Source organism: Bombus flavifrons, chromosome 9, assembly GCF_040668555.2.
Source record: "Bombus flavifrons isolate JBK064 chromosome 9, iyBomFlav1_principal, whole genome shotgun sequence".
Classification (NCBI taxonomy): domain Eukaryota; kingdom Metazoa; phylum Arthropoda; class Insecta; order Hymenoptera; family Apidae; genus Bombus; species Bombus flavifrons.
Genome location: NC_138450.1, coordinates 1,653,546 through 1,679,021, shown reverse-complemented (window position 1 = coordinate 1,679,021; position 25,476 = coordinate 1,653,546). Strand labels below are relative to the sequence as shown.

The window sequence follows — 25,476 nt, the reverse complement described above, 5'->3', positions numbered from 1 at the left end:
CGCATTACTTTTTAATTTAAAATATATAAACTGTACATATATATATATTTATTTATTTATTTATATTTATAAGTAATATATGTTTTCATATAATAGTCGTGAGCATGAGTAATGGATGTAATATATTCCTTGTATGTGGCAGTTTATTCGAACGTAAAAAGTATCTTTGTTTTCAGAAATCGATCTGCTGAAATTTCCACGCAATTTTTTCTTCAGTTCTGTTGATTCCATATCTTTGAAAAAATGTCGAAAATATTTTTACTTCCTCCTGATGTAAATAGAGTTGTATACGTAGAGTTGAAATTTGAAACTTTGCAATGTAAATATAAATGCGAAGAAAACCATTAGAAACACGTATACAATATTTCATCGTCTCAGCGAACAAATTGTTGGTAAGACGTAAGAAAATAATTGAATCTTAGAACGATTTGAAATGCAACGACGCACCTGTTTATATTTTAGTTTGAATCTATTTTAGTTTTTCAACAAAATCTTTTTATTACTTTTATATATAGTGTTACCGACCAATAAAGAAAAGAAAATGAAGATCGAGCTAACAGAGAATTTTTCATCAAAATTGCTAACATAAAAGACATTAGTTCTTAGAATGTTTTATATCTTCTCTTGAATGTCTTCTATTGGCCCATCGCATCGGCAACTTACACACTACGGTAGGTTCATCGGTATTATCCCGACTGTACAGCACTTTTTCTTTTTTATAAATAATTCTTATAAATTATAATTAATCTACGTTTCCGATTCGACATAACAGTCATACAATATACATAATATTTGCTTACGACAATCCATCTGTAATACTGCAAACCCTTCACGGCCATTCCCTCGAGAGAGATGACCATGTCTCGTATCTACTAGTTTAGTCACATTTCGACCCTTCGGTTGTCACCGTACTGTTTCGTGATGTCACAAGTTTCTGCTTCCGGTTTTAAATTGTCGAGAAGAATTCGTTCGCCAATCGTTCTCACACAATAAAACGCGTTTTTGGTCGGTGACTCTTGCCATCGTTTGTCGTTTGCTCTCGTTCAAAGAACGATACATCAAGTATAAATTGCAAAATCGCAGCAAGAAATTGAAAAATTTCAAATAAACTGAAACGAATCTAATAAAGAGGCAAGTTTCAGCTGCCTTGGTACGGCATTTGATCGGGTACAGCGGACGAATGATTTTGACTCGGGCTTTGATGAAAGTGAGGACTGCTACCGTCTTGCGATATTTCACCCACCGCTGGTTCTTCGTATTTTCCTCTTTTGAAGCGACCGTATAAGGAAGAGTAGGGCAAATTGTAGTGAATAGCCGCTTGGTTGATGCTCATATGGCCTAACCTGAAAAATCGTGAATAAATGGAAGAAACCACTGAATTTCTCGTGCGTCTTTTACGAAACCACCGATCTTATAGATGATACATGCTTAGAGAAGTGGCGGTCACAGGTTGTTGCGTCACGGTAAAATAGAAAAAGAGAAAAAGGAAAAGTAGTAGAATATAACGTGTCGTTTGAAAGGATAATATGTATTATAAGGACGATATGAAGAAACGGTAATTTACCTGACAGCTTCCAAAGCTTCGGTCATAGCATCCTCGCTCCACGGTGTAGGATTACTCCTACTGAGTTCAATGCCTTCTCTTTTGCATCGACCATATAATGTTCCCGTCGGTATACCGAATTCCGTGGAAGCTCTCTGTACTGACGTTTGACCAGAACGTATCGCTTCAAGGGCGCGATCTAGATCGGCAGGCGACCACGTTGTGGGACTTGCGTTGAATGGCGCAGCCAGTCTGATGCCTTCTCTTCTCGCGATTTTGTACAAGGTACTCGACGGTATACCAAACGCCTTTGAAGCTTTGTTCGCCGATATCGTTCCAGTCCGTAACGCTTCTAGCGCGCTGTTTAAACTCTCGTCACTCCACGACTTAGTAGGTCCGTCTTTTTTTGGAGTGTCGATGCCCAGTCGATGTGCTCTTTGCCATAAAGTCGTCGAGGGTATACCGAACGTTGCTAAAACGATCGCGACACCACTGGATTAAATAAGAGAACGCTGAGAAAGCTTGTTAACGGACTAACCGTAGGCTCGCGTGTACTAGCCGAGCGAAAAAAAGTGGTGCGTGCTTTTGAATTACCGGAGGCTTTCGTAAGGCTCATATCGTGATTTCGTAAGGCTTCCAAAGCGGCATCCATATCCTCTTGCGTCCACGATTTCGAACCATGGTGATGAGAGCTGGATTGTCCGGGGTGACCCCTTGAGTTATTTTCACCGGAATCCGAGTGAACCGAACTTCCAGAAGGCATTAATCCAAGCAACTCAGGTGTGATCATCATCATGTTGTCGCTATCGGCCGCGTTCTTTGAACTGACGCTCGCTCGATCCGACATGTGGCTATCGATATCGATCGTGTCCGACGAATCCATCGTGTGCAATGTTTCGAACTTGATCTTTACACTGTCACAATTTTGGATCTCTGCGAACAGATGCGAAAAACAATACAGTTGCAATGAATGCCTCCTTCGGTTGAAAGAGTCTGCGTGACATCGAGCCGCAATATCGTGCCGGAATAACGAATCGCTGTGTTTCTTCTAATTTCGTTTACCCGGATTCTATGATCTAGACCGTAGACGATATCGGTATCGTCGACGTCGCGCATCGCAACTTTGTGCCGGAGAAAGGAGCGCGCCACCGAAAGCAAAGTTGAACGCATGGACTAAACGAGGTAGCGTGGGCTGTTGCGAACCGAGCAACGTAAATCTAATCGCAACTAGTTAAGCTCGATTAGACCGATTATTTTAATTCCCTCCCTGTCTAATAACCAACTACGGTTTTATTTCCCCCCATATACGATTCACGCCGAGTTCGACATAGTGGAAAAAACGATACAACATCGATACACGGACGATCATGGGGTACTGATAGAGCGACCGTGAATGTCGATATAAATATTAATAGCAACCGCACCTGTGGAATGATGATCCGGGTCCCTTAAATGTGTAATCGTAGTACCGACCAATGTGGCACTTGGTGGTGTAGGTTGAGTTTCTGGAGGTAGGTCAACCTCTCCGGGATCCGGATGATGACCGTAATGACCGAGGCCTGTATGACAAAACATGTCACCTTTTTTATTTCAAGTGAAAACGGTCTGCCCAGTGCGTTGCCGTAAATCTGTAAGTCGCCCCACACCTAAAATCCGCCACGAATATTTCGCTATTCTTTCGTATAATTTAGTTGCAAATTAACAAAGAAGGAGAAAGAAAAAAGAGCTTAACACAATCTATAGTAATAAGTACATACATATGTACTATACTGTTGACACAGATGTGTGGTAAACGATGTTACGTTTTTACGTGGAAGCAAAAGGATCCAGGTGTGGGGCCCGTATCTCATTATCGATTACTTACCGTTGTTATTGTTGTTGCTCGTATTGTTACCGTTGCCGTTGCTGCTAGCGTTGTTATTATTGTTGTTGTTGTTGTTGTTGTTGTTGTTATTGTTATTATTGGTGGTGCCAGTAGTGGTACTATTGTTACTGCTGCGTTGGCAAGTTTCCAAGACTACTGCTCCCGCGGTTGCCTCCGTGCACTCCTCATCTTCGGGTTGCCAGTCTATGTGATTCTGCGAAATATCCGGTACGAATTTAGCGACGACCGTGACGAGATCGCCTCGTCGCTTTCAAGACGGCTGTCGCGTTCTTACGTTCTTTGGTTTTTCCAAAGCTTCGCGCGTTCATCGACATCGCCGCTTACCTCTTTGTTCTCCCAATCGTAGTTTTCGTTCGATTCCTCTTCTTTGTATCGATCGTAATGCCTCGAATCAGTAGCGCGAGGTTCGAACGTGGTTCTGGGCCTCTTATACCTTGGATGATGTCTCTTCAACTTGGTGAAATTTATTCTAGGAGTACCGGGTTCTCTTGGCGGCGAACTCAGACTTACCGATGGTGGCCCGTCTCTGCTTTCAGGTACCTCGCACAGTCCTTTGATCTTTAGCTGATCGGCTGTTTTTAACAGTGACTGTAACATAGATAGCATACAATTGTAAACAGGTTTATTCGACCACCATATACTCGATTTGTCTTTGAAATCGCAGATTCGTTTTTATAAGATCGCCGAGAATGCAACTAAATATTCGCTTAGACCGACGACTAGATAAAAGTTCGAACGACGAAATCGTCGCGATCAATTTCAAAGAAGTTTCGGGTGTATTTTGCTTGCACGACGAATACAGTAAACGTAGGGAGATTCGCCGATTAAATCGGGAATGAAGCAAAAAGTATCCGATCTAGATGAATCGTACTTCGAAAAAGAATAAAGAAAGAAGAAAAAGAAGAGGACAAAAACGAAAGAAAAAGAAAAAAAGGAAAAACAGACTGGCTAGACTGGGTTCGCATATTCTGAGTAAAAGCTCGTCATCCTTACGGCTCGTTTCAGTGGGTACGGTTTCATCTTGCGATTGCCGCTTGCGGTGGCTCGGTCTAAAATCAGTATTCGCGATCCAGTTTCGGCGTACGACGACGATTCACCGGCACGGTGCGTCGACCCGTATCGAGCAGCGCGACGGGCTCCTCGCAAGAACGACATTCACCTCACCGGTCTCTTTAACCTTGAACCGCTAGTAAGGGAACTAGGCAACTAAACGAGGAAGAAAGGAGAGGCGAGGAATAAACGGGAAAAAGAAAGTGGAGGAAAAGAGGAGACAGAGAGAAAACCTAAATAGAAGAAAGGGGGTAAAAAAGAAGAGTGAACGTTAAGAAGTATGGAAGAGTAAAGGGAATAATAATTTGTAAGTTAAGTATACTCGCATTTATACGTTGCATTATATATATAATGCAACATCGACATGGATAGACGAATATAAAGTAGGAAAAGAAAGTCAATGAAAAAAAGATTCCTTATAGGAAATAGGAAGTACGAAAGAAAAGGAACGAAGAACGAGCGGGCCAACGAACGAACGAGACCGAGGTTCGCGTTGAAGTTGAGGTTTTCTCTTCTTTAATCAAGGCAGGGGTGGTGCGATTAGGCGGGGTCGGCAAAGAGACAAGCAGCATGAGAGCGCGGCTATGGTAGCGGCGGCGGCGATGGCAACGCGGCGGTGGCGGCGATGGTGCTGGTGGTGATGGTGGTGGTGGTGGTGGTGGTGGTGGTGGTGGTAGTGGTGGTGGCGGTGGCGGTGGCGGCGGCGGCGGCGGCGGCGGCGGCGGCAGCGGCGGCGGTAACGACGCGACTAGGAGGGGGTGAGAAAGCAGAGGAAGAGTTAGACGATGGAAACGGTGGTTCAGGTGGGGGTTTAGGCAGACTGTGTCGGGGGTGTTGGCGGCGGCTGGAAACGTGGAGCGTGGGTGGAAAACTGGGTGGCGCTAGGTAGGACTACGTTTGCCAGTGTCAGGAAGAGAAGGAGAGTAGTGTAACGAGAAAGCGAGAGGTACAAAAGTGGAGAGGACGCGGAGGAGGAGATGGGAAAGGAAAGAGAAGGGGGAGGGAGTGAACCAGCGATTGAGTGAGCGACGGAGAGAAAGAGGGGGACAGAGGCAAAAACGCCCGCAGGAAGAATGGGGAGGCCTCCGACGCGGCTGTCGCGGCCCCAGGGCCGTATCGACCACCCCAAACTCTGATCCTCTTCTCAACATTCGCGACGGCATGGGCACCGATATGACTTCCAGCCGTTTCCACCTATACATGCATATATCTTGAGGTTCATTCTGTGAGTCTTGATCTCTTTCTTCTTTCATCGTTATCATCATTATCATCATCATCGTCGCCGTTGTCGTCATCATCATCACCATCATCACCACCACCATCATCATCATCATCATCATTCTTTCACACTTTATCCCATTCGCTAAATGCAAAGAAAGCTTCAGAAAGCAAGGATATGTATAATCCGGTTGAAATATCCACGAATGTTCTCAGGCTTGACGAGATATGGGAATTCATGCTATCGATTGAAAGGTAATCGAACTTTTACGTCGGATGCATGTACAGCGATTACCGACACTAGCATCATCTTCACATGAAAATGCAACTTGCACTCGCAACGATTGTGACAGGACAGTTTTAGAAGCGGTCTCTGCAAATAATCTTTCGATGCTACAGTCGCTTTCCCGTAACTCGACGATTTAAAATTGGCGATGTCAAAGTTGCAAACCGATAGCCTATGTAAGTACAAAGATTCGGTTATCGTATTGCAAGCGAACGCAAAAGATGCATTTGTTCGCGGTTTAATTAAACGAATAAAGAAGGAAAGAAGCGTTTAAAAAGGTGCGATGCTTTAACAAACGATAAAAGCAGCGGCGATGACGACGACGACGACGACGACGACGACGATGACGACGACGAGAGCGAGGATGAGGGCGAGGGCGAGAGTGAGGGTGAAGGTGAGGTTGAGGATGAGGATGAGGGTGAGGGTGAGGGTGAGGGTGAGGGTGAGAGTGAGGATAAGGGTGAGGGTGAGGGTGAGGGTGAGGATGATGGTGAGGGTGAGGGTGAGGGTGAGGGTGAGGGTGAGGGTGAGGACGAGGACGAGGGCGACGGCGACGGCGACGGCAATTTGGAGAACCACGAACGCTGGGCGATGGGTAGAGTTGTACGTGTGCTGGTGTAGGGGTTAGGGAGAGTGGGTGGGTAGTTGGTTGGTTCGGCGGTGGATGCATAGGGGTGGTGCCATCGGTTCGGAGGCAAGAGGGAAAGGCACCGGCAGAATCCAACCTCACCAATCAATACTTAGGGTTCAAGGGCATCGCCCGACCAATTATCCCAGACTAATTGACACGAGACAAGGAAAAAAGGATTCCTTCTATACTACCTCCGTTTCGTGATTTTCGCGACCGACAACGATGACAAGATTTTCCAGGATCGTTCCAAGAACGGCGCGCCACTGAAGCCGGTAATCAACGAGTAAGACGCTACGAGAAACGTATTTCCTTCCGATAGAATCAAACCGAACAAACGTTCGATCCGTTTATGCCTTGGAGAAATCTTTCAAAAAATAGGCTTACAAGAATTTGTTTTTCAAACCGGTAGACGATAGCGTGTATGTATCTTTTAAATGTAAATTAGTAAAGTGGAATCAAGCTAAAGTGGATAAAAGGTGAGAGGGATAAGGAAGCGTTGGCGAAAGATTCTTACACGGAAATGGAAGGATGTGGATTCGTGTTCTTTCGTGAAAAGAAATAAGGGGACGACAAGAGAAGTTCAACAGGTGTAAATCCGCAAAATGATCGACCGTGGAAACGTTTCACGAGAATAGGAAGGACGCGAAGGGGTGGCTGGGGGCTTGGTTCGTAAGAGACGGCGGAAGGTACGCGTTACACAACCATGCTGGTACGAAGAGACTTCCCGGTTGGAGAAGAAGAGCAGAAAAACTGAGAGAGAGGGAAAATAACATGAAAGAGAGAAACGAGAGAAGATAAGCAAAGAGGAGAACGTACGGGGGAATCCCCGAAGATAGTCCTAGGGTCGTCTCCGCTATTACGAATACGGCGTCATAACGGAATTGATAATGTAACGGGCGTCACGAGCATAACCTTCCTCTCTTCTTCTCCACGCTACATAACCTCCTTTCTGAATGGGAGTGTGACTCTCGCCACCACGTGCTTTTCGAACAAGTAGCGACAACAAGTAGATGCCGGATCGTGGAATTCTTATTACTTTTAATACAAAACTCAAAATTTACATCTTAACGTATGTCTTTTCACGCGATATTCTATGTTATTTTTTCCCTTCGCAATAATTTCGTCCCTCGTCTTCCGCGTTTGCGACACCACATTTTTTACATTATGCCGCGAAAGTTATTCGAAAAATCATCGTTCACGCATCGATTTGCGTTTAAGAATTTGACTAGCAGTTAACAAAAGCGTGCGTTAGTTTATGATTATTTAAATGATAAAGATTTAAGCGAGTAAGATAAGGTTCTCGTCGAATGTTTACAAATGTGAAGCGGAGAAGCCTGATAATGCGAATGGTGTAATTTCGTACACATTTCACAGGATTCTTACGTTATGCGCACGTTGCATGTATGCATAGATGCATGCAGACATGTAAACGCATTAACTCGATCATTATCATACTCTACAATTATTCATCATTCGCAGAAAATCAATAGGTTTACTCATCCAGAACCGAATGAGTTAATTTTATAACTCACAAATCACATAGGCACTATATCTTTGATGGAAAAAAACGGGACTCGATGCACTTGACACGAATTCATTGATTCAAGCACTTCAACATTTCACTATTCGAAACTCGTAGACTTTCTATGAACGTACCTTAATTTAGCAAAATTATCCGAACAAGCGATGCCGTTTGATTAAATCATCGAGGGTGACGATTATGCGCGACATGTTGTTTCCACTGCACACACGACACTTCACTCGTTTGATCGATGCTGCGTGCATCGTAATTCATATATTTATTCCAAAGTAAATTATCCAAATGTCGCACACTTGGTAAACACTTTGCGCCGAGTCGTTGCATCTTTACCTCATTCAGAAAAACAGACAAACACTAATAGATAATCACGACGTTTCTTCGTATTGGTAGATTATCACGTTATAATTTATCATGGTATAGATTTAGTTAATAATTTTCAGATTCGTTATGCTTCATACGCACTGCTATGTATACTAAAATATTTCGAACCACGATAGTTCACGTGCACGATACGGTCGTCCAAGATTCGGCGGGTAATAGTAGGTGTCGTGTATCCATATAAAACTTTCGCCTCCTTTTCTCTTTCCTCTGCTCTCTCTTTCTTCCTTTGTTCCCCTCACCATCCGCCTCTGTCACTTTCTTTGTGTGTTGCGAAAACTTTATCGCAGCAATACCCATTCTATGGCAAGTAGCAATAACGCGACGCGTCTGCCGAGACATTCTCCTATCCTGATGCAAAGGAACTTGTATCGTTTATCACTTACCTGACTGCGATATTCCGTAGACGAACGATCCCTCGTTGAAAATGTAAAGATGTACACAGAAGGAGGACGGTAAAGACAAAACAGGATGAAATGGAAAACGAAGCGAGGAGAGAGAGAAAAATGGGAAAAATTGGACGAATGGATGGAGAATAAACGATGCAATGAGTAACTATGACAGGGAAGAAAGAAAAGAAAGAAAGAAAAAAAGAAACAAAGCGAAAGATAAATAGAGAAAGAACAGAAAGAAGAAAGAACGGAAGAAGGAGAGGAGGAAGAGAAAGTGGACGATAAGCTAGAGAATGAGGAACAGGTAGTGAAGGAAGAAGAGAAGGAGAAATAGATAGAAGAGAAAGACGAAGGAAGTGGAAAAGAAAAAGATACAGGAGAAAGGGTAATAGGATGAGGAGATGAAAGAGAAGGAAGAAGAAGAGGTGGAGGAGGAAGAGGCGGAGAAGGTGAAGAATGAGAAGAAGAAAAAGGGGAAAAATAAAAAGGAAAGGAAGAGGAGGAGGAGTTGCAGAAGGAGGAGGGGGAGGAGGAGGAGCAGGGGGAGGAGGAAGAAGAAGAAGAAGAAAAAGCGGCGCAGAAGTCACGACGAGAAAACGAGGTGATATCAGCGTTAGTAGAGTCGACGTCGTGAAAAAGCCAGACGAAACCGTGTACGAGGAGGTTACGACCACGTAGAACGAGAGGATAATTCCTGGCAGGGCCCGATCTCCTACGCGGCGAAGCCCAACGAAAGTGAAATGGCATTCGGCGCTCCGTGCTGAGGGCGCACGGCATTCGGAGGAGCGAGGAGATGAAGAGGACGCGGCGAAGAGCGGGAGGAGGCAGAGGCAGAGGCAGTGGCAGAGGCAGCGGCAACGGCAGCAGCAGAGCCAGAGCCAGAGCCAGAACCGAGGAGGAAGAGGAGGAGAAGGAGGAGGAAGAGATGGTGGCGGTGGTGGTGGCGGCGGCGGCGGTGGCGGCGGAGGACGCCGCGAAATTCGCCGACGCGACGAACAAGGATGGATTCAGGCCGCGCTCGAGCGCGTACAACGAGGAACAGACTTGTGGGGGATGCGTGCTCGGCAGTGGACAGAGAGCGATTGAGCATACGCGTGGAGCGAGCGAGCGAGCCAGCGCACCTGACCAGTCCCCGAGAGAGCGGGGAAAGGGGTTGAAAACCGGCGGGTGGCAGGCTCGTTGGAGGAAAGCGGCGCACGGTGAGGGGAGCGGGCCGACACAAGTCCGTTCGGTGGAAGGGTGATAGAGAGCATCGAGTACGAGAGGTGGGAACGGGGATCGGCGGAGAGGCAAGTCTGCGGTGTTTGAGAGAAGCGCGCGCTCGCCTCTGACGGTTAAGCGACGAACATCGACGAGCAGTTCCCGTGGGAGCGAGTAAGACTTTCTCCGGCCGAACAAAAACAGAAATACAGTCTGTGCCCGAATGAACGAGACGGAATATAGAAGACGAAGAGCTGAAACGCGTTTGGCCACGGCAGAACGGAGACGGATGCAAGGTTCGCGAGAGAATAAAAAAGGATGGAATCGTGGCTCTACCATCGGTACGACAAAGCTAGCGTTATATACTCGCGTGAACACGCTGGTCGTGACTATATGTACATATATGCGTGCATACATGACATAGACAAAGAGAGGGAGAGGGGGAGGGGATGAGCGCTGCAGTGATGTATACCTAAAGTTAGGATCCTGTTTTCCATGCGTTATAATTGAACTACGAACGAATTTATATTTTTAATCGGCTTTGAGACGCAAATAAGAAAATGCGATAGTGTTAAGTAATATACATTATGATAGACTTTTGCGTATACGAAAGAAAGAAAAACCGTGTCGAGAAAGAAGATTTGTAGCTTGTTTTTGTTCAAGTTTATATATATGTGTATATTTCTGTTTTCAAGAAAACTACAAGTTAATTAATTGGATGGCATGTTGAAAATGCGAAGAAACACTCGACGAAGATCAAATCGTCTTCACTTCCGATGAAATTTGTTAAATAGGCCCAGCGTGAAATAACGAGGGTCCTTCGAGGTCGGCCCTGTATCGAGCAGACTCGACTTTATTCCATTCGATTCGACGTAACTCGATTCACGATCGAGACGATGAGTTGCATGGTCGAGGAAAGAGAGCTTGATTTCGGGAGAGCGAACAGCGTAGGAAAGGACAGAAGGACCGAAACAAAGAAAGATAGAAAGGAAGAAAGAGGACACGAGACATGAATTGCAGTGCTTGCGCGGACAAAGGGAATCTGCGGCGGCTCCAGGCGCGTCCCTACGCACACGCGAGTTTACTGTACACTGTACACGTATGCATGAATAACGTCCAAGTATGCGCACGCATGTACGCCACTGTAGAAAACCGCGTGTCTAAAGTCGACGCGACGGAAGAAGCGCGAATTCTCTTGTTTCTCCCCGTTCGACATTGCCGCTTGCCCTTCTACCCCTTCGCAGCATCTTCTTCTCCGTCACTCTTCTCTGCGTTTCTCTTCTTGCACTCCTTCTCATTTCTTCTCCTCTCTTCGCTTTTCTTCTAGTTTGCATCTATTAAGAGGAATAAAGAAAGCACGATCACGAACCCTGTGGTGCGAATCTCGCGTACGTTGCTTACTTTGGTGCGTTGTCTTGCACCCTTCCGATCCCTTTTCCCGCTCCGGAACAGAAAAAGATTATTAGTTATAATTACCAATAATTTCGACTATGCGCACAGGCTTACCGAAAACGCGACGACAGAGAGTAGGTAAGTCTAGTAGCAATCGAGACGCATATCACGCATAGATGTTCAAAATGTTCATCACGATGCTGTTTTCAATGCTTTCGTTCAATAATCGCATTCTACGCTAGCAGTGCCGAAATAATGCGATCGTTCTATTTACGATCTGTTCCGGATCTCGGTACCCGTTAAACATTGAAAGTCGTCGATTCGATCTCCGATCAAAACATGTATAGTCAAATTGTCTTCAAACGTAATATTAACAATTTCTTCTTGGATCGATCTAGCATAGCAGCAATTATTTATTCCTAAGAATTGCAAACTTTCAAAAGCTTAATCCGGTACCGTAGCAACTTAAATTTAAGTCGCGTCAAGTTCAAGGCAACGGCAGGAACAATATCAATATAATTCTCCGGCATGCCCCTTCCGTTTTTGATTTCGTTACGGAACCTGTAGGTACGAAGATTCTCGACAACTAGTCGAAAACGAGGTCAGTAGAGAATACTAGCTTTGTGCCTGCGATACTCGCCCCCTAAATATATGTAAGTAGTACGTGTGCGTTATCCATCTCGCTTTTCTACCGATCCTTTCTAATTCGATTCTGTCGTTAATTACATTCGAAAATGGAGAATCAGCAACGATAATTCAAACTTGCTCGTTCATCGATACAAAACCCAAACCAATTGGCGATCTAATGCGTGCTGGTAAGTACACGCGTACGTATATATAGGGTGAGAAGTAATTTTATCTTGACTATCATAGACATTTTCTACACCTCCGGGTCGGTGCAGATCTGTGAAAAAGATCTGACGTAAAATTGACCTTGTCCTTTGAATTCGAGGTCAGATGTTTGTTTCGTGGTATCGTATTCTACTTATGATAAGAATCAACAGTCTCGTAGAAACCATGGGTTCCTTCCCATGTAATACATACGGTGGTCGAAAGACCGTGCTCGATACTCCTGACCATCCATTAATGTAATAATACCCATCTTGGATCAGTTGTTAGAATTATAATTTATCCGATCGTGAATTTTCCTTCGGTTATAATATTTTCCACGAGTATTCTTCTCGCAGTGAGGTTAGAATCTAGTATAATTTTTATATCTGAGAAAACAATACTAACACGGTGGTGTCGGATCTTGGAGGCGAGAAACTTTAGCAAACAAAAGATAATAATAACGATAAAAGAATATCGAGCAACGAAAAAGCAATGAAAGGCCAACACGAAACTCTCTAATACACATATAGTAAGAACAACAAATAATCAGGTATCAGGAAAAGGAGGTTAAGAGTAACACGGACACGACGGAGACACTAGTGAAAATACAGCAGATAGATCTCATGCAAGATATTTTCGCTACCGAACAGTGCATAGGCTACGAATTGTGCCACCACGGAGATCTAAGACGATGAAAAGCACGAAGAACAGCAAACTACTTCCCCTAGTAATTGGGGATCGTTGTATTTTTTCAGTCTTCTTGTAAAAGGTGGGAAGTTGCTTACTTCGTGACAAGTGACGATGCGATACGTGACCTTTTTTCCGACAATTTAAATTTGACTTGTCGACGCACGGCGTGCCAGTTCGATTTAAACGTTTAGCCAACTATCTTGATCGTACATTAGGAACAAATACAAAGAGACTTGATAATAATAGCCGACGGGGAAGCTCTCGAAACTGATTGTATCATTGACGAGTATCGGTACTATTAGCAAATTAATAATCGGTATCGGCAAATAACATTTTTAAATTCATCGAACGGTGATTCAATTTTAACGCAAGTCTGAAATTACGAATAAAATATAAGATCAAAGCACGGTGAACGGGGCACGCGCTATTTCTGAGATTATGATAACATTACAGCTATTTATAACAGGTCTTAATAGAAATAAAGAATGGGAAACAACAAAACATGAATCGGGAAATAGGAAACGAGAAACGGGAAGTGCAGAAAGAATACATGATATACGAACGACCGATGGAGAGGTCCGTAGTTAACGCGTGCAGAAAGATGCAATCGCGCCATTTGAAAAATGCAGAAAATCTACACTATCGACAACCGGTTTGCAGATGACTGCAGCAAAAACGAGAAGAGGAAACGAATCCTGATCGGTAAGTTAGGAATCCGTATCGCGAAACTATTCAAAGTTGGTGTCGATGGCAATGGGTTAACTTCCGACGGATGTGTAGAGTCGATGCTTGGCGCGTGGCTCAACTGTCGCCGTCGTCGATAAAAAGGTCTGTAAAGGTCGTGCTCGTATACCAGAGATACGAAACAATGTAGGGGGGAAAGAGAAAGTTTCGAACGTCTCGTCGTTTATAGACGTCTTGACGTCGAGTCAAGAGGTCTAAACAATGCGACGTTAGAAGGGCTTATGACATGGTTGCACGGTATGGCGCGGTTATTCGCGCGACGCAAAGTATAGTCAACGTTTGTTCGTGCCGCTAAATCTCTGTTTTCCGATTTTTATTCGTCCCTTTACAAAGTGCGTATACGCGATCGAAACTGCGAAGTCGGAATTGCCTTTGTTCGTCTAACGTCATTTCGCGCACTGTTGCGTGATCGCAACGCCATTGTTTTAACGGATAAAATGAGAAAAAGGAAGGAGACACACAAAACAGAAGAAAGAAAAATAGAACGGTAAAACATGTCCAGGGTTAAGATACATAGTTGATCAGAGTATAACAAAGTACAGTGGTTCTTACCTGAAGTTCCGCTTGCGAAACGTCGATCTCTCCTCTATAGACGAATTCTATAATGAACTTGAGATCATTGAAGCACACATCTTGGGGCATAATGATTGTCGGATGTTTGCAGGGATTTGAAAGTAGAAGCTTTTGAAAGTAGGAACTGCACGCCGATAGTACCACCTGCGCAAACAGAAGGAGTTGTATCGAACGATCAATAAGGTAGGTAGAGGAAAATCGGTGCATCGACCTGGAGCCATGGTGAAATGAAACGACACGACGTGACGCGACGAGCGGCCCGCAACGTCGTGCGCTATAGGTATGTATATCGATTACAATCGATCGAGAATTGGCGAGGAAGAATCGGTAGGAGGATTATCGATCATACGAATCTAATTTGGGTTAGATCGACTGTCGGTCGTGATTCGCTTACCTTGTGTGCCTTTAAAGAAGCTTCGTTGCATGCTAAGGTAACATCGACGAAAGCTTCCGTCTGAAGGAGTTGGTGGAAAACGGACGTCATGTTCGACTGATAGTTATTCCAGCGCAGGCAGTAGTGCTGCCCGGCCATGCCGCCGCTGCAACAAAAACAGTAAAGGAACGATCACTTGTTAGTTTTTGATCGTGAACCAATTGTTTCGTCGATTTATCGTAAGTCGCAAGCGATGGGTCGAGCTGTTGCATATGTCGTAACGACGTTCTTCTTCCTTCCTTCAAATCGATCCGTAAAAGGGGACAGTACCTGTAGTGCACGCCCCAATAACGATCCGTCTCCATGAAATATTCGTTCTCCTTTCCGGCACAGTATCGGCGGCGCGGAGATCGTTCGGTCGAGATCGTATTTGCGGTGGCTGAGAAAATAAAGAGATAGCGAGAAACCGGTAGAGAAGAGAATAAGAAAGATAGATAGAGATCGGTAAGAGGATCGAAGAGTGGAACGAATCGAGCGCGAGTGGCCGAAGGGAACGGAGGCGGATGAGTCAAGGAAAATAAAGACCGATCGGAAAGAGAAGAAGCCAACTGTTGGTAGCGGTAGCGGACAGTGCACAACCAGTCGCTGTTTTCGCGGTGCAACGATATGGAGAAACACTCTCGCGGTTTGACCAACGACGACAACGTGAACAACGGAAACGATGATCTAGAATGGAGAATCGAGGCTCGCGTGTAGAGGATCGAGGATCGAGAATAAAGCATCGACGAACGACGAGCGACGAACGACGAACGACGTACGATGAACGACGAACGACACGAAGCTTCGTCGCGATAACGTCAGCAACGTTCGCTCGTTTGACGGAAAGGAGGAAGAAACGTGAACGGTAAGACGGAGAAAAATGCCGGTAATACACGGTGAAGATGTACGCGGAGAAAATAAACGATACGTATCGGTGCGAATACGCGACACTGTAAAAGCTACGAAGAAGGCCGGGCGTTGGTCTGTCTTGTAACATTCACCTGTTCCGTGGACCGTGCTTTATCTGTCTCTATCTATGTGACTCTTTATACGGACCATTCCGCGTTATCTATCCGTAGGAATACGGACTTTTATCAGTTGCTTAGACGTGCGCCGATAACGCGAGAACTTTAAGCTTTCCACTCGTTTCGCGCCTCCTTTCATTCCCCCCTGATTCTTCGTTCACCGATTTCTCTTCGCGCGTTGATATGGCATAGAAACCACGCCGCTCGTCTCAGTCCAACACGACTCATTTCATTCGCGATAACAGTAACTCGGATCGCGTTTTCGGCTCTTTCGCAAATACAATTCATTCGTATCGATTAAAATTAAGCCTTTACCAAAGATGCAGGTATATCGTCAGCGGATATTCCATTCTACGATCCAGAGCCTGAAACTCTTTTCTCGGATGTCGTAGATAGAAGTGGCTGACAAATAAACGTAGCTAGCGTACTTACTGATCGGTTTTTTTTCTCCGCTCGCTGGTCGTTAACAGCGTTTTCTGCGCGTGCTTATATTCTTGCTTCCGCGTTTCCCAACAAGTTAAGCGCCAACTCGTCCGTACACGATGATACGATAGCCAGTCGCGTCGCGAATAGGCGTAACGATATCTAAAAATTCGGTTAACCGGTACGCGTAACGTTCGAAAATGAGTCGATAATCAGCGATAACGGACAAACACTAGTCGTAATCGGCAATCGTTTGATCGTTTCCTTTGGCCACGAACCATGGTAAACGTTCGCGCGATCGACATTTATTCTCAAACGTACTATAAAATCATCGTTTTCTCGTAATCCCATGATCCGACAAACCATTCGAGAAGCGTGATATAATCAAGAGGGAGAAGGGAATAAGAAAAGAAGGAAGGAAGGGAAGAAGGGAGGGAGGGAGGGAGGGAGGAGAGAAGAAGAGAAGACAAGAAGGAAAGAAAGAAGAAAGGAAGGAAGACGATCAAAGTGGCGGAGCGAATGAAGAGAAAACCGGATGTAATGCGAGTCGAAGAAACGGAGTGAGACCGCGCGCTCGCACAGTCTCGTTCGGAAAGCGCGCTGTGCCGTGCTATGCTGTATCGTCGATATGTCTGAACGCTTGCCGATGGTTTGGAAAATAAAGGATGGATCGAAAATAGAGTGGGGAAGAGATCGAAATCGATCGCAACCGTTCGCGGCTGATCGAATCGATCAATACGCTTTCTCGCCGGTCGATCTTTCGTGCATACTTTCATCGACGATGCTTTACTTGCGCACCTTCTCGCTATCGCCATATCGACCGTATGCAATTACATTTTCATTCGGATGAACGTTATTTTATTACTGCGTGATATAATTTTCGTAGCCAGGCTGAATACGAAATGGAAAATTGTAAGAAAAGAGTAGTTACTCGGCCGTTTCGCGTAAACGTTGACCGTGAAAGAAGCAACGAGGGTAAAGAGAAGCTAAACTACTCGAGCGGGACACGGTAAACGAGAGCGCGCGCGTCACTCGCGAGAAGGTGTAGCAAAGGTACGGTAGCAAAGGTAAGAAGATAAGCACAGAGTTAGACAGAGCACAACAGCGTTCACTTACACGATCGACGTATTTGCGGCACCAGTAGCGGTCACAGTAACGAAACCAGCAACAACACCGATCAACAAAAACAGCAACGCCAGCTACGTTCTTATATCGGGTGTCGCAGATGGAGACACGCACGCGAACAGAAATACACAGAGAGCGGGCGATCGAATCTCGCTTAGCGATTATTAAAATTGGCGATAAATATATCGTATCGGTGAACGTTCATCCCTCGTGTGTTCGCGCTTTCTTTCGCGGTCTCGAAGAAGGACACTGCGTTGGTCTCTCCCTTTCAGAGAATCCTCCCTTCCATCTTCCCTTCCACGATTCATCTCAATTTTTCTTCGAGCTTTTTGTGTCCAATTTCACCTCGCCTCCCTCGGATCCCATCCTCTTTCTTTTTCCCCGTCTGTCTCTCTGCCATTCGTGGAGTAGACGAGCGCCTGCTCCCCTCTTCTTCTACCCTCGTATCGTTCTCGTTCCATCTCCTTCTTTTCTTTTCTCTGGCCCTCCTCGTCCCTCGGTCGTTTCGTCGTTCCTTTCTCGACCCTCCTCGTCTCTCGTTCCCTCTTTCACCGCGCGTTGGCTCCATTTACTCGTTCCCTCGTTCCCTCCCCACGAGGCGAAGACGCTATTTTCTCGTGGCCCCTTTTCTTCCACGGTCTCCGCCACCCTTCTCTCTTTTTCTCCTCTCCTCTCCTCTCCTCTCCTCTCCTCTCCTCTCCTCTCCTATCCTATCTGCACAACTCTCCTATCCTATCCTCTCTTCCGCTCTCTCTCTCCACCGCTCGGGCACTCCGTTTTCTCGGTTCGCTCGATGGCAAGCTTCTACCCTCTCTCTTTCTCCTCTCTTCCTCTCCTTATACTACACGCGGCGTTTCCTTTTCCTCCTGGTCGGTGCGCGTTTTACGTTTTTCCAACGTTATCGACGTTCTTCCTCGGCTCTTCTCGGACTTTTTCCTTTCGTCGTACCATCGTACCCATCGTACCGTCCGCGTCTGTACCGTCGTACCGTCATTCTCGAGACGACCAACCAGCTCTTTCTCCGGGAAAACGTAAGCGGAAACGGCTTCTCCCCTCCTGCCTAGTCTTCCAGTCAGAACTGCGTTTCTAGGGGGAACACTCTGAAATCTTCCAGAACAGTTTCCTTCTCTTCTCGCTTCCATATTCTCGTCTTTCTTTCTCCGTAGAAAAGCAGCGGCCGATAAAACGCGTCACTAATAAAATTTTCATCGCCACCGGCGAATTCTCCGCACTACCATCCTTTCTTTTTCTTTGCGCCCCACCTGCCTTTTCCCTAAGCATATCGTCATTTCCAACATTTTCCACGTTACCGCCATTCGTTACCGATGTCCGAACGTCTCGCCTACCGCTCTTGGATTTCCAATCTTCTTTCGCGTTACACCATCACCCTGCTATACCTCGAGAAACACGACAAACGTCTTCCTATCATTTCCAACTTTGCCAGTTTTGTACCTCCGTTAGAAACGCTTTAACGTTCTTTCATTTTCAAACTGATCCTATGGATACTCGTTTGGAACGGGATTTTACAGGTATGTTAACGTCGGGAGCCAGGTAAAGCATTGCGTTTTTCGACTGAATGCGGTGTTCGACAATAGGAAAATAGCATTTATCCTTATCGATAGTGAGAAATCGAACGAGAAAGCGAATCGCGTTAAACGTCGTGTTAGACGTTTTGATGAGTAGGAAAGGACACAGGAGAAGAGAAACAACGCGTATCTATGGAAGCAGCAATTTTTCTTTTCCAAGATTCCACTAACACCCTACAGATTTCTATATTTTCCTTATAACGCGCGGTTCGTGTTCGTTTTTGCGTTCGAAACGATGTCGACTTATCGTCAAATTGTCGAATTATCGTAACATTTACAATCGATGTATCTTGCAGACAGAAAACCTAGCTTTTCTATCGATTCGTTGATCGCTCGACATGGACGAACGTATTATAAAATGCCGAGTTTCGCTAGTATCGCGTGGATATTGGCATCGTTCTCTCACCGACTCTCGTGCGAATAGAACGAACGAAAGCAAGAAGAGGTAAAGAGAGAATCAATGTACGAACGAAGTAAATAACGAGCAGTGGTCAACGAGTCGAAGCAGTCCTAATTTCCGTCCTGTCTGTACCGTAAGGCATAACAGTACCGCATTCCAAATGCCCTTCGTTTCTTCGTTTCTCTCCGTTCACCTTTCCGAGAGAACCGGGCTCTCTCGGCCTCTCACCTGTTCCCCTTCGCCCTACCACTTGAAAGAGCAGTCGTATATATAGTGCTGGCTACGTTGTCTCCGTTCTTCCTACCGCTTTTACATCCCCGCCATTACCCTCCGATGCCGTTTTCGAAGAAAAGGTAAAGAGAGAGGAGGAAGAACGAGCTGCGGAGACATGGAGGGAGTAGAGAGACCCGGAAACGCCAATTTCACTGGAACCGAATGAGAGCGGAAGAATTGACACGTGGAGATGCGCAAGAAAAGAGAAAAGAAAAATGCCCGATATGCACGAGCTGCTTTTCATCGTCCTTTAACGTTTCTAATCTGCGTGAAAAAATATCTGTTCGACGAAAGCTGATTCTACCAAAGGAAATTTGTATATTAGACGAATCGTGCATCTCTTCTAATCGTTAGGTTTTTCCTTGGAAACTGTTTTTCGATCGAGGCTTTGCGCGTCCTAACGTATCGCTGTACATCTTCTCTTTCCATTTTCCTCTCACAGAACAAGGATGAACGAGGGTTAGAAACCACCCCCGGGATCCACGTGATCAGGGTTGCGTCCCTTCGAAGGGTGCAACGTAAGAGGGTGACGTGGACTTGTCCAAGGTCGCACGTGGCTTGCCCAGAGGGATCTCTTCTTCCTTACAACGAGGGTGCACAATTTTTTTCTTGTTCGCTCGATTCTCCCACCGTCGAAGAACCATTCGCGTCACAAATGAAAAACATTCTTCTTTCGTTGCGATATTTTCCGTCTTTTGATATATCGATGCCGTTTCCATTCCAAAATTTCCAATTTACATTTCCAACGTGCCTGCTATTTTAACCTGAACGTTGTTTGTCTGTCTCGCGATAATTATCAATAGATACTGGTTAGCCGACGAAGGAACCTGGTAAAGTTTCGAAGAAAGAGAAAGGAGTAACGAGGATGCGCAGGAGTAGTCGGCCGAACGGAAGCAACGAAGAAGAAGGGAGTTGGAGAAAGGGTGAAGAGAGGGTGGTGAACAGCGGATAAGAGAGTCTCTTTGTGTGCTCGTGTACAGCGGAGGGATGAAAGCGGAGGATGAAAAAGCCGGGGGACAGATGGCCCTTTCAGACAATGAGAAACTCCGGAGATAAGGGGAACGCGAGCGAGAATCTAAGGGGAGATAGAGAATGAGGAAGAGCAGCAGGGAAAAGGTTTGCGAGAGAAAGAAGGAGAAGAGGCAAAACTGCTTTTTTGAGACAGCAATAGAGAGAGGGACAAAATGAACGATGAGGCAGGAGAGCGCGAGGACAGGAGAGCGAAAAAAGAATAAGGGAAAGAAGAGGAAAAGAGAAAGGAAGGCTGAAGGAGTAAGAGAAAGGATAGCATACAATTGACAATGAGTCAGACGCGGAATCGGCTGTACGAACGATCGTTTAAACGCGATTAACGATCGAGCGATACGATATTTTTCGGACACATGTATATTGCACGTTTAAACTGTTTTCCAATGAAACAGGAAGTTTATGACGTGACCCTGCATTTAGGACGCGAACAAATATAGATAGGGACGATTTTAAATTTGTGCTTTTATATTTTTTCTAATCCAAAAGCTTTAAAGTTACATCGATACGCGAATAATAATAATGAGAATATTATTTTCATTCACGTAGAGATATATTAGCACTTTTGCATTCTTTCGTTCGTTTAAATAACAGTTATTATTGTGACGTTAACAATAAAGCTGTTTAAAAAACATTTAACGCTCGCGTACTTACGTAAAAGTTTAATCGGTCTGTATAGACTTTCATGTAAATAACTCGTGAGCAAAAACGCGAAATAATCGATAAACACAGTTCTCTTTCTCCCTCTCGCTTTTTCTTTTTCTACCGTCTTGTTCTTTTCTTTTTGCTTAATTTTAAAGGAACAGGATATACATACGTATGTACACAAGGACAGCAGAATGAGGAACGAAGGATATAGAATAGAGGGAGAAAAGCGAGAGGGTTGCCAGTGGAAAAGATCAGTTTTGAGGAGTAGGATAAGAGGCAACGAAAGAGGAGACAACGGCAGCGCTAGCGCGCCATGACGGTGGTAGTGGCAGTGACGGTGACTGTGACAGTAGCGACACAACGACAACAACAACAACAACAACAATAACAACAACGACGACGACGACAACGACGACCTTGTAGACGATGACAACGACGCAACGACGGCGACGACGACGAACGAGCAAGACCGTAGAGAAGGAAAAAGAGGTAAAGTGGAGGTGGAAGTGGATGTAGAGCTGGAAGTGGTGGCGACGAAGAAGGTTATCGAAGAAGGGGAATACGGCAAGGAGGCGGAGAGGAAAAGGAAAAGATGGGTAGAGGCAGATCGAAACGTAGGAAAGAAAGAAAAGAGAGGTTAGGGTGGTAGACAGGATGCTTTGTGAGAAGCCAGAGGGTGAAGAGAGAAACTGGACAAAGCCGAGCGAAGCAAGAGAAATTTCTTGTCTTGTCATCTCCTTCTACCTTCGTTCGTCTCTATTCCATCTTCTCGCACTCGTCTCTTTCTCGATGCGACAAAGGTGCTTGCCACGGATCAAAAAGAGAAGGAATGCAAAACGGAGGAGAAAGACAAACACGAGAAAGATGAAGAAGAAGGAGAAGAAGGAGGAAGAGAAGGAGAAGAAGGAGGAAGAGAAGGAGAAGCAAGAGGAAGAGGAGAAGGAGAAGCAGAATGGAAAACAAAAGTAGCCATCGAATGGAAAGAATGGCCAAGTTGTTGGTTGTTTCGCGCGAATTTGGCTATATGCAGGTATCGTAGAAGATAAAGAAACCGAAAAGGAGTAAAGCAGCGGCACGAAAGGAAAAGAGAGACGGAAGGAAAAAGAGAGGAAAAAGGGGAGAGAGCTCTTCGAGAGAACGGCGAGCCCAAAACGAGGACAAAGAGAAAATGACAAAGGCGAGAGGGGCGTTCGATTCGATTGGAAAGGCAGGCAGAGGGGCCTCTTTCCTTTTACCAGCGTTTTCTCCGTATTATGCTCCGTACTTTCCGTTGTTCCTATGCGCGCGCGTACAGCGGTGCACACAAACGCGTACGAATACGAGTATATGTTCGTCTGTACGTACATATACATGTATATACAGTATATTCTATCCGGAGGAACATACATTCACCTGAGTTCTCTTTTTTCCTGTTTCTTTGCGTCCATCACCTTTCATTATTTCTGTCTCTATCTTTTATATCAACATATTACATCTATCTCTATGCCTGTGTTCTTAACACTTGTACAGAATTTTTTCCGTTCGTCTCTCTGCTTCCTCTCTCTCTTTTACTATCTCAATTATTATACGAGATTTCACGTTATGTGGCTCTATGCTTTTGCGGTGAGAGGGCAGCTTTATACTTTATACGTGGGTGAACGGGAAAATGTCTTTTGAAACCTTTCTAGGTCGCTCTCGATCGCCCCACTGTCAGTCATATACACGCGATTCCGCTTGGGGCTCTTGAGAAAATAGTTGATCTCATCGTAGTTTTCTTTTAGAGATAGTACGACTTGAAATTATAACTCTTGTACTTCCCTTTCCTCTTCATCTTTAGCCCTTTATCGAGAAACCTTATTGTCGCTGCAAGTATACACCGCATATTAAAAAACTAAATGACTCTTCGTGCGTATTTACTGTTTGTTAAACATAAGCTTAAATTTTACAAGTTTATAAATGCACTTACTAACATTATCCCTTATAGTTATAGTCGCGTACAGCGTCTGAAACTCGAGTCTTGGATCGTTATAAGAAAAAATGGAGAAAGGGGGGGAGGAAGAGAGAGAGAGAGAGAGGGAGATTAGCAGGAGGATGGGAGAGATTGAAAGGCGACGAGAAGAAGAAATAGATGAGAAGAGAAGAGAAAATATACGCGGTTCTCCCGGTAGATACGAACGCGGCAAGGCCGAGAGAAGGAACAGTAAAATTGTGGAGAATGTGTACGCGCCATCAGGGTGGCCTAGATTCAGTCAAGACCTGCTTTCTAGGCAGCATTTCTCTTTATCATCGGTACCGCTGGTACAATGTATGGGTAAACCGTTGCTTGCCGCACGATCACGGAGAAAATCTCAGATGCATACAGTGCACCTTACTAATGATTATACATGCTTATTAACGATTCTTCCAATTGTTTTATCAATGATTTATTAAATAATTTCTGCTCGTATAAACGCGTAAAGTTACGTTTCCTTTCACCCCGTACCTTTATCGTAGCCTATTTTGATCTGTTGGGAACAGTCCACGAAAAACGTATCGTTGTTATAGAATACAATTATCATAGAAATGTGACCATCGTTTCAAGCTCACAGTGCAGTATATTATGAATAATAAATACTGCTGTATATTCTTTATCCAAGAGTATCCTATTATAGAAAATATACGCTTAATATTTTCTGTAAGTGAAAAATAAAATTAATGAAAGATGAAAAATGAAACAGGAACAGAGGGAAATAGAGAAAGAAAGTTCGTGCGAAAGATTTGCGAAAAGTAATTATTGGTGCACGATTTACGTTTTACGAGTAATTTTGCACCAAGACATGATACTAGTTGTGTTTTCCTTCGTATATGGCTACAGAGTACGCGCAAACATTAAATAAGTGTTTCCTGCGCATACGTAATCGTTGATTATTGGACAGTTATCGTGCACGTGACCTACCGTAATCGGCGACAGCGATTCGAACGTGCACGCGGCAACTGTTCCAAATCCTCATGGAGAGAAGACACGAGGCGCGCATGGAGGGACGTGTAATTCGTCTTTCCGAATGCGACAGGTCGTTAAACGTCGTGGATCATTGCCACGCACACCTATACAAGTACGCACACCGAATTGACCAGCTGTTCGGGGCTATAGGTGCAGTGGATGAAAGTCAAAACAATACGCGCGAGCCATATATCCGTAAACGCGATGTAAAATGTCGCTTGTGGAAGATCGACAGAATTTTCACACCCAATTCTCTATACAGCTATCGTTTACAGATTCTTATTCGCAGAGCCAATATATCTTTCAATACATTTCAGTAACGCATGTATACACGCGATATGTCGGAATAACAAGTAGCGACATGAAACTAGTAGAATTTTAATGTGTATATTTATGCGTTTGTTCTCGAACAAAAGGAATAATTAAGATGCGATCGTGAGATGTAATGAATAAGAGTGAACAGGCTAAAAAAGGTCGTAGTATAGAAATTTATAATTGCTCTTACCTTACCATGACCTGGCCCGCGAATAATATCACCACTGGAACTAAAGTTTGGCTGATGTTTGGCAACTCCGTGCCAAGGTTCGCAGAAGACACTCACTTTTGCTATAGTTATGACACTTGGTATAGAGAACTCCGCGCAGAAAGATGTCTTACGAAGAATTTTCAGAAAACGCGTGTTCACGCGATGACACACGGACTATTGTCAGTCGTCGCGTAAAGCACGTACTCCGCTGACGACTGCCAGTTGTCACTCTCCGTTTGCCCGTGAAAACGTCGCGACACGAAGTGGCGTAGCGAATCACGGAGAAAGATGGAAAAAGAGAAAGACATAAATGCACACTAGGGGGCACCGTGATGGCGGCGGACGACCCGTGTTCCGTTGCGGACGGTGGCGCAAAGCGATTAAGCGATTTTGTTGTGGACCCCGATTCTTCCCTTCGTCGGCTCACTCTTCCCGGCTTTCCACTTCTCCCGCGTCGCCTTTCGCCTCTCCCGCCGGCTGCGCTACGCCGCCGTAAACGCGCCCCTGAACGGAAATCTGCCTTTCTCCCCACTACCTTCACGCAAACCCCTTCCACCACCACGAATTGCTATAATGTTCAACCGGCAAAAATCAGGATTGTATCAACTTTCTTCTTTACAACTTGTCAATTTCTTTATCCTAGCTCCAATCATTATTTTTTGAAAATCGTTTATCTAATAGAAAATGATGATCATTGCGTCAAATCTCAACGCGTATCGT

The 25,476-nt window shown here is 44.9% G+C and overlaps 2 protein-coding genes across 9 annotated transcripts; one reads left to right on the top strand and one right to left on the bottom strand.

Moving 5' to 3' along the window:
• Positions 1-968: 968 nt before the first annotated feature.
• On the bottom strand, positions 969-25,257 carry Psq (pipsqueak). 8 transcript variants are annotated; one of them, XM_069120108.1, is made up of 10 exons: positions 24,736-25,257; positions 15,057-15,165; positions 14,748-14,892; positions 14,333-14,497; positions 3,753-4,016; positions 3,408-3,621; positions 2,968-3,123; positions 2,138-2,476; positions 1,565-2,015; positions 969-1,343 (listed from the first exon to the last, which is right to left on the bottom strand). In XM_069120108.1, the coding sequence occupies exons 2-10, from the start codon at positions 15,089-15,091 to the stop codon at positions 1,139-1,141; spliced, it is 1,974 nt and encodes a 657-aa protein (XP_068976209.1). In that variant the 5' UTR covers positions 15,092-15,165; positions 24,736-25,257; the 3' UTR covers positions 969-1,138. The 8 variants fall into 8 exon arrangements, with proteins under 8 accessions (XP_068976209.1, XP_068976210.1, XP_068976211.1 ...); XM_069120109.1 differs by lacking the exon at positions 15,057-15,165 and having other exon boundaries at positions 24,736-25,256; XM_069120110.1 differs by lacking the exons at positions 15,057-15,165; positions 24,736-25,257 and adding an exon at positions 17,330-17,349.
• On the top strand, positions 20,789-23,680 carry LOC138183211 (octapeptide-repeat protein T2). The gene is given in 4 exon segments (XM_069119884.1): positions 20,789-20,869; positions 21,625-21,861; positions 23,239-23,292; positions 23,294-23,680. Coding segments are annotated over 4 exon segments (759 nt in total).
• Positions 25,258-25,476: the final 219 nt, after the last annotated feature.

Coding starts and splice junctions, on each gene's coding strand:
- Psq (XM_069120104.1), bottom strand. CDS start 10,540: ATGTATGCACGCATATATGTACATATAGTCACGACCAGCGTGTTCACG. Junction 4,017..8,917: donor CTACGGAATATCGCAGTCAG/GTAAGTGATAAA, acceptor TCTATGTTACAG/TCACTGTTAAAAACAGCCGA. Junction 3,124..3,407: donor GAGCAACAACAATAACAACG/GTAAGTAATCGA, acceptor GAAATAAAAAAG/GTGACATGTTTTGTCATACA.